Source organism: Limulus polyphemus, unplaced genomic scaffold, assembly GCF_000517525.1.
Source record: "Limulus polyphemus unplaced genomic scaffold, Limulus_polyphemus-2.1.2 Scaffold1385, whole genome shotgun sequence".
Lineage (NCBI taxonomy): Eukaryota > Metazoa > Arthropoda > Merostomata > Xiphosura > Limulidae > Limulus > Limulus polyphemus.
The window spans coordinates 172,737-181,594 of NW_013666995.1; the positions used below are offsets into that span (position 1 = coordinate 172,737).

At 34.8% G+C, this 8,858-nt stretch overlaps 1 protein-coding gene across 1 annotated transcript in view; it reads left to right on the forward strand.

Annotated features, from left to right (window-relative positions):
• The first annotated feature begins 4,090 nt into the window (after window positions 1-4,090).
• The window catches only part of LOC106463362 (alcohol dehydrogenase class-3-like), a 21,404-nt gene continuing 16,636 nt past the window's right edge, over window positions 4,091-8,858 (forward strand). The window contains exons 1-3 of the mRNA XM_013923384.2: window positions 4,091-4,215; window positions 6,716-6,817; window positions 8,130-8,286. Coding sequence (XP_013778838.1) covers window positions 4,204-4,215; window positions 6,716-6,817; window positions 8,130-8,286 — 271 coding nt within the window. The 5' untranslated portion in view covers window positions 4,091-4,203. The remainder of the gene's footprint in view (window positions 4,216-6,715; window positions 6,818-8,129; window positions 8,287-8,858) is intronic.

The following is an 8,858-nucleotide window of genomic DNA, read 5'->3' on the forward strand; positions in this document are numbered from 1 at the left end:
ATGCTCGTGTTTATTAATAGCTGCACGCATAGCTCTAGACCTGTATTCGAAGGTCAAATATATATATAGTGTAACGTCGGAAGATGGCGCCCATTATTTATCTATATTTTTCTATTAATGTTTATTTTGTTCTTCTCCATTCACCTGCCAAATATATTTTAAACACTGATGTAAGGGATGTTTTCTCTCGGGGAAGTGTAGGCTAATTAATCCTTTCTTACATTGCATATACGCGCATGAGTGCTTTTTATCTCTTTAGTTGTCGCTACCAAAGCCTGGCTAAGTTTGTACAAGTGCAACGCAAACAACTCTCGAGAGTGAAACCAGAATGTATCACGTTTATTGGTTCCAGTATGGAGGCTTTATTTCAACTTAATCGTTGATTATGTAAATACAGATTTTCTTCTGGTGTATTTGCAGTGATAATGTTCGAAAGTTGCCGCTAAGTACAAACCTTAAATTCAAATCTCGATTAGTTTTGAACAAACAAATTAATGATTTTACATTATATATATTTCTGTGTTTTAAATCTTTTTCTATGACTTTAAATACTTGGATTTTTTTATTTTTTTTTACTTTGGGAGTAATAAAATGTCTATTAACATTTGCGTCATAAAAATTCTAACCCGAATCGCCAGCTCCGATATCTAGAATTCTACAACAGGGCCAACACAGACACAACTTGTGAAATATTATTTTTCAATCGTGCACCCTAAACAAGGCCTTTTTAAAGTTTCATTCATTCATAATTGTTCTATGTATAAAACGGACTTTATAATATGTCAGACTGTTATTCAAGTTTTGATAGTTTTGGCTTTTCTTTTTTAAAAAATTCAGTCAACCCATCCATGCATCATTAGATTCAAAGTTTAATTATATGCTAAAAATATTAAAATACTGCTTTAGTAAATATCAAGAACGAATATATTTGTTTTTGTTTAAGCACAAGACTACACAATCCGCGCAGTGCCTACCACAAGGATCGAACCCCAAATTTTAGCCTATAAGTTCTCAAGCTTTACACTGAATCTCTGGAGGATAGATCTAGTATAGTTTCTAGAAATAACTACTATATAATTATTAGGGAAAGCAGTTTCTAGAAATAACTACTATATAATTATTAGAGAAAGCAGTTTCTAGAAATAACTACTAGATAATTATTATGGAAAGCAGTTTCTAGAAATAACTACTAGATAATTATTAGGGAAAGAAGTTTCTAGAAATAACCACTAGATAATTATTAGAGAAAGCAGTTTCTAGAAATAACTACTAGATAATTATTAGAGAAAGCAGTTTCTAGAAATAGCTACTATATACTTATTAGGGGAAAGAAGTTTCTAGAAATAACTACTAGATAATTATTAGAGAAAGCAGTTTCTAGAAATAGCTACTATATACTTATTAGGGAAAGCAGTTTCTAGAAATAGCTACTATATACTTATTAGGGAAAGCAGTTTCTAGAAATAACCACTAGATAATTATTAGGGAAAGCAGTTTTTAGAAATAACTAATGTTGGTTGTTTGTTTCATAAATCCGCACAAAGTTGCACTAGGGCTTTCTATGCTAACCGTGTATAATCTTGAACTGATAGACTAGGGGAAGGCAGCTAGTTAGTAGCACCCACCGCCAACTGTTTGGTTACTGTATTTATATAGCAGGACTTGGCTGCCACTCTAATATCGCCCTCAAAGAGCAGAGTGCTCTTTTACGGGGCGTGAAACATGAGAAGCCGAACAGATTCACAGTCTTGCGAGCTACCCACGAGGCCATGCTCGGCTCAAGAGCTAATTTATTTTTTGAACAAATGCTTCTGTATACTGTACATGGGGAAAAAGTAGTTTAAGATATCATCTAGTATTGCTAAAATTATAATTTTTTATTGGTTATCAAAAGTTAAATGTTGAAAGTGTAAAAAAAACACAAAAAAAACAAGAGGGAATCTTCAATAGCCGCGGCTGTAAGTGGATCTTAAGTAGGTCAAGAGATGGAGCTATGAGCTAAAAGTTTGTACTTGAAAAAAACAAAAACAAATTCAGAGCCATTCTATTAACCGCTATGCCACAGCTAATAAACTTTTATTACAAGTTATAGAAATCTACGATTGTCTGGGAAAGGCTTATAAGAAGATAAAATTATAATAAATAAATCTTTTTGATAAACTTCGTGTATTAGCCTTGTAGTTTTATGTGCCGTTAGGGGAGATTGTTTGTAATTAAGCACAAAGTTACACAATGGGCTATCTGTGCTCTGCCCACTACGGGTTTCCAAACCCAGATTCTAGCGTTGTAAGTCATACCGCTGTGGCACTGAGGGGGCCGTTAGGGGAGAAATCAAAATTAAAATTACCCTGTGACGCTAAGATTAGCATAACATGACAAGATAGTGTTATTGCTCATAATTTTAGTTCGAAATTAAAGTGAATTGAGATTTTTCAAGTGGTGGTAAAAGCTTAGTAAATGAAGACACAAAATCGTAGTTTCAGGATCTTTCGCTGTATGGTACGTGCAAGGAAGTCAACATGTTTTGGCATTTATCCAGAAGAGTGCGTAAGGATCGTGTTTTTAACTTCTCTTTCTTCACCTACCCTTTTCTGTTCTTCTTTTTTCCCTAGAAATAAATAGAAATATAATAAATTCTACAATATTATTTAACCAATATATTTAAGATAACACTTTTGATGTATGACAGAAAGTTGTGTTTATTTTTAAACTTTTCGTCACTAATTAAACTTGTATAAGCAATTCGTCTCTTAGATATTGGAAATGGTAAAGTAAACGTTTAAAAACATAGGCACAGCGCAAAATCAATGAATCTCCTATATTTTACAACATCTTCCCAGAAATAGCGCACTCGTTTAAAAATGCTGGTCAGCGTAAAACTGTAAAACCAATTCGTAATTCTCTGTATTATTTTTTGGTACTTTTATAATTTTATTTTGGTATTTTAATATGTTGCGCTATAACAGACATACTTGCTAAAGAACATACAACCTCGAAGATGCAAAATGTTTCTAGACATTGGAACAACACTAATGGTTATGTGTAGATGCGCAAAAGGGGTCTCGATATTGGAAAACACTGATGGTTATGTGTAGATGCGTAAAATGGGTCTCGATATTGGAAAACACTAATGGTTATGTGTAGATGCTCAAAAGGAGTCTTAATAGCAGAACAACACTAATGGTTATGTGCAGATGCGCAAAAGGAGTCTTGATATTGGAACAACACTAATGTTTATGCGCCGATGCGCAGAAGGAGTCTCGATATTGGAGCAACACTAATGTGTAGATGCGCAAAAGGAGTCTTAATATCAGAACAACACTAATGGTTATGTGCAGATGCGCAAAAGGAGTCTTGATATTGGAACAACACTAATGGTTATGTGCAGATTATTTTATTAGAAAGTCTCTCCAAATCGTCTAGCAGTAGAACCTCTTGTTAATTTGCCTATACGATATAGAAGGGTGAGTGCCTTCTGGCATCGACGCTACTCGATTAAACTGCTGGAAGCGGTAAGTAACTAGATTTTTCAAAAACAAAAGTTAATAGAACAGAAATATAAACTTTAAACAAAAATTACCCGATTAAAAAAGTAAAATACAGATATATCGAAAACGACAATGAATGTGCTGAGAATGTTTTATTAATAGCTTTTGAGGTGTAATGCCAATAATTAATAAACAGTCACTACAATGTTTCTGTTTTCTACAGTTGAGAAACATTTCCGCACACACAAAGCGCGACAAAAAATAACAACTCTAAAATTGAACGTTTGTTTATTTGCAATTAAGCACAAAGGGCTATATGTGCTCTGCCCACCACGGGTATCAAAACCAGGTTTCTAGCGTTGTAAGTCCGCAGACATTCCGCTGTGCCACTGGGGGGCCTTTAAAATGGTAAATACTTGTGGGTAGTGGGAAAAACTATAAATGTCTGTGCATTTCCCCCTGACACATTATTGTGAAAAAACATTTAGAAGAAGTGGGTATAATGCATCACTTTTCCAACTTTATGGAGTTTTATTAAAGAATAGTGACATCACCTATGACGTGACAGAAGATTGCATGAAAGGAAAGTTGCTGCAGTGTTTCTTTTTACCTCAAAGTCACGTGACGTTCTGAAGTTGGATATAAACAGCGGGCACTTCGTGTTCTCCCACGATATAGTTTGAGACACTGAAATATTCGACAGTAACGTTAGAAGATGGCAGGCAAGGTATGTTTGTTCATAAGGTTCATAAGAAATTTGAAATTAAGGATAAGCCGAATCTACTCATATATTCTGAATATTTGATTTCTCGGCCTACGTTTTTATCTCTTCTTCTACCGAGACATTAAGCAGACGTTCATGACCACCATGATATATATATATGTTTCTTTTATTCGTGTTGCATACTTAAGTGGTAATGAGTTAAAATAATACCTAATGGTTGTTTTTTTATAAACCGCTGAACTCAAATGTAATTTTGCCGCGAAGGCAGTTGAATAATGTATTAATAACGTGCCCATGTCATTAAAAATATAAATAAATTAGTTGCTTTTAGAAAACCAAGAAAACAACCGTATTGTTCCGAATCATGTAAAAATCACCCGAAGAAATTGTTTGTATCTGAATTGTTAACTAGTGTATATTGAGGGGTTTCACTTCGCAATGAGTAACGACCTCTTATTTTTCTACAATCTACTTTTGGCTGTAAAAACTAAAGTACATGATTATTAAGCTTTGTTTTATGCTTAACATTTATAATTGTTAAATTAAGTATAAAATCGTTGTTTAACAGGTTTTTAAAAATATATATAAACCATAACAACACAGTCATAAATTGATCTGTAAAGTTTATTTTCGTCGGTGTAATACTGATTTAGGAAACAACAACAACAAAAAACACACTTTCCAATGGAATTAACAGCAGAACCTTGTCATGAAATATAAATCTACTGATAACTAAAATGTACGGAAGCTTAAAAGTAATAGTTTTTGTTAATTTCAGCATTTACTGCTTACGTAGCTGAGAATAAATTCGAGTATCTGTTTCGAAGATACAGTTTCTAATTTGATTTGTTTCTTCATTTTCTGTCCAAAGTCTTTGAATTTTCAACTGCATTGAAGTATGTCCAAAGGAACGTAGCAATTTGTTTAGTTTCAATAAAAAAAGTATTTTCAAAAATCTGTAACAAGGATGTAACAGTTGTCGCCATGAATCGAGTTACCTTCCTCTCTGTAAGTGCATTGTTAGGTTTTCTAGACGAATGGTTAGTCTAACTACGTACATGGTGTAAGTTTAGAGTATGTTTAATCATGAGAAGACCTTCACTAAATCTCGTGTCAAGGCTACGTATAACTCCATCTCTTGATGAGACAGTTGTCACCTCATAATTTAAAACAACCTTGAGCTCCACAAGGCGCAACTTTGTAAGAATTTATCGCTGTGCGTAGGCGGCCCACGTGAAGCCCTTGCGAAATACAAACAACAGAGAAACTCTGTGTTCGCACACTGTTTATATTATAAAACCATTTTTTATCTTTTCTTTTTCTGCGTGTTAACTGTTAGATCTATTACTTTTAAATTCAGGCTTTAATTTATATCTTAAGATTACCAAAAACGATATTATTTTTGTTTTGTTTTCGAAGTGTAGCAACGTAAGTAAATCGTATTACACCGTCAAAAGATTTATATTTGCATTTTACACACACCCGCAAACATGCTCACCCTTTCAGCCGTGGGGGCGTTATAACGCGACGGTTAATCCCACTATTCGTTGGTAAAAAAATATCCGAAGAGTTGGCATTGGTGGTGGTGACTAGCTGCCTTCCCTCTAGTCTTACACTGATAAATTAGGAACGGCTAGCACAGATAGCCCTCGTGTAGCTTTGCGCTAAACTCAAAAAACAAACAAACAAAATAAACACACCCGCAAACCACAAGTACTGAAAGAGGAGGGGGGACTCCGCGGGGAAAAGCCCCCATTTTTTCTATTTTAAAACTTTTCACTACTAGCAGTCTGTTTGTTTTTGTTTAAGCTTAATGCAACACAGTGGACTATCTGCTCTGTGGCCATCACGGATATCGGACCTCGATTTTTAGCAAATAATCCTTTAGGCTTACCGCTGAACCTCTGGAGGCATCACTAGCAATAACTTGACTTCTTGGTCGTCACCAAAAGTGCTCTTCTTAATGGACTTTCATGATGTAGGGAGGAGCAACGGTAAAGGGGGAGATTGTTGGATTTAAAGCCATCCCAAAATGTGCCTTGACTTTCCCCTTAGCCCCCGCACCCAGCTAATAATGTTTACTGGTAAAATTATTCCATTTCCTGAATACTATAATACTTGTGCCCATAAGATGTAGAATGCAGCACCCTCAATTGTTTGTCGAGCCCACATCAGCCCCCCTCACCATGATGATTCTGATGTTGTGTTATTCAATGAAGGTTAACATGGTTCATCTTAAGTCCGAAATGTGAAGAAAACACTAGAACTCGTTCTGACATGAAAAATAGACGAATTCTAAAAACTCATCAATAAAGAGTTTAACGATAGATTTATACAAATAATAAATGTATAAACCTCCTTTGGAGTATTATGTTGTAATAGTTAAGGTTTATTTTCCAGGCTATACAATCTTTCATTTTTTTTTCTAATTATAAAAAGAACACATTTTTTGAAAATGAATAAATGCGGAATTTTTGTTTGTTTTGTCTTTAACTCTAAATAGCCAATAAAATGTCGAGCTGCTGTAGCATGGGAAGCAGGAAAACCGCTCTCCATAGAAACCATAGAGGTAGCGCCACCTAAAAGTAAAGAAGTTCGAGTGAAGGTAAGATAAATATTCATCAAGTGATTTTTTTTTAAATGACTTCCGTCATTTAACTGATTTAGTGCTCCAGTGCTTGTTGATTCGTGATACCCAGAAAACGTGGGATCAGCCAAGAGGATAAGTTAGTGTACTGTTGAGCTGTGGTGTAAGCATTCAGGATTGCAAGTTTGGGGAAAATCAAACCAATTTGGGAGAAAAATAGGGAAAATGTTTCATGGGAAAATATGTGAGGGGAAAATATTTTTAAATGGGAGGCTCAGATAAATATGGAAATTTCATGTTTTCTGTATTAGACCTATTATATTCTGTTTAATGACAAGTAATTTAATTATAATTATTCTTAGCCAGCTTGAAAAAGACTTTCACATCGTAACGATTGTTGTTGAAACAAATGGCTTATATAAATAGTGTTCCGATTACTAATGTGTTTGTGTTCCAGCCGGCCTGATAAGCTCTGGATTGAGCAAAATGCGTCGTCGGCAACGGACATGGCGAGCACTGTGTGGTTGGAATCCTATTGTAATACACTCTTCTAATTCTTGAAAATACCTGAGGGACTACACATAACATTTAGTGTTAATATATACATATATATCAAACATATTTAATAGACCTACAACAACTGTAAGGGGGGATAACAGTTATCATTACAAACATAGGCGTACAGGGAATTTTTCAGAGGGGGCTGTAAAACTTTTGCCCGAATGGCCGTATGTATTGCAAGCTGGGGGGGGGCAACTGTCCCCAGCCCCTCCGCCTCGTACGCCTATGATTACAAAAGCATAGAACATTTATATATAATAACTTTGCATTTAAAAAAAGAAAAACAAAAGTGGAATTCCACAAAATGTAGGAACAACTAAAGATACTATTTTACAGGGGGGGGGGGGATAAGTGTGAGAAGTGGACCCAAAAAGCAATGGTGATACCTCGTGTCCTTCCAATTATACATTAAATCGCAGATTAAAAATGTTTAAGCAACAGAGAATTAACTGGTAATCAAATGAAAGGTTGAATTCGTTGACTTAAGCCACAACGTCCAGAGTCCAATTATACATCACAGTCCTCGGGTAGTTGTGGGCACGGTAGGTACTCTTTTAATATAAAGTTTTATCGAGCTAGCTAAATTAGAAGGCTATGTAATTCGTTTTACTTTCTAATATATTCACCGGAATAGTTTGGTAATTTAGTATTTAAACTATGATAGTGTTTGAGTTAATATCAATTTTCCAGAATTATCACCATGCCCAGTGTTAGATAACGCAAGCTTTGAATGAGTTAGGATTTAATTCTTGAACACTGCATCTTTTAGATTGAGGCTACGGGAGTCTGTCACACAGATCTCCACATGAAAAATGGAGTTGATCCAGGTGTCACTGCCGCTAAAGCCAATTTCCCCTGTATCCTTGGTCATGAAGGTGCTGGAGTAGTGGAGAGTGTCGGGAACGAAGTCACAAAAGTGAAGCCGGGTAAGCGAGAGGTTCAACCAGTTTTATTTATATATTCACAAATATTGTAAAAGATTCAAAATGAACTGTGTTTAAATAATTTGCTATAGAAAGAGATAAAAAAAATGCTTAAAGAAAATTAAAATTATCCAATAGATTTATTATATTAAGATACAGTAATTATATACATATATTATACATTTACGTAAAGGAAATCTTAAGTGAAGCAAAGGCAAATTTCTTGAAAATAAGTCCTTTTGGCACATATAAATTCTTGTCTCTTAAGATAGTGTTCGTTTCAATCAAAATATATACCAGTTTCAAAAACTGGAATTATTTTGAATTACTTTAGGCTTTCTAAGCAAACTGTTTTTTATGCATGAGAGATCCAGCATGGACTGACAACATGACGACACTTTAAGCAAACTGTTTTTGATGTATGACAGATCCAGCATGGATTGATAACATGGCGACACTTTAAGCAAACTGTTTTTGATGTATGACAGATCCAGCATGGATTGACAACATGGCGACACTTTAAGCAAACTGTTTTTGATGTATGACAGATCCAGCATGGATTGACAACATGGCGA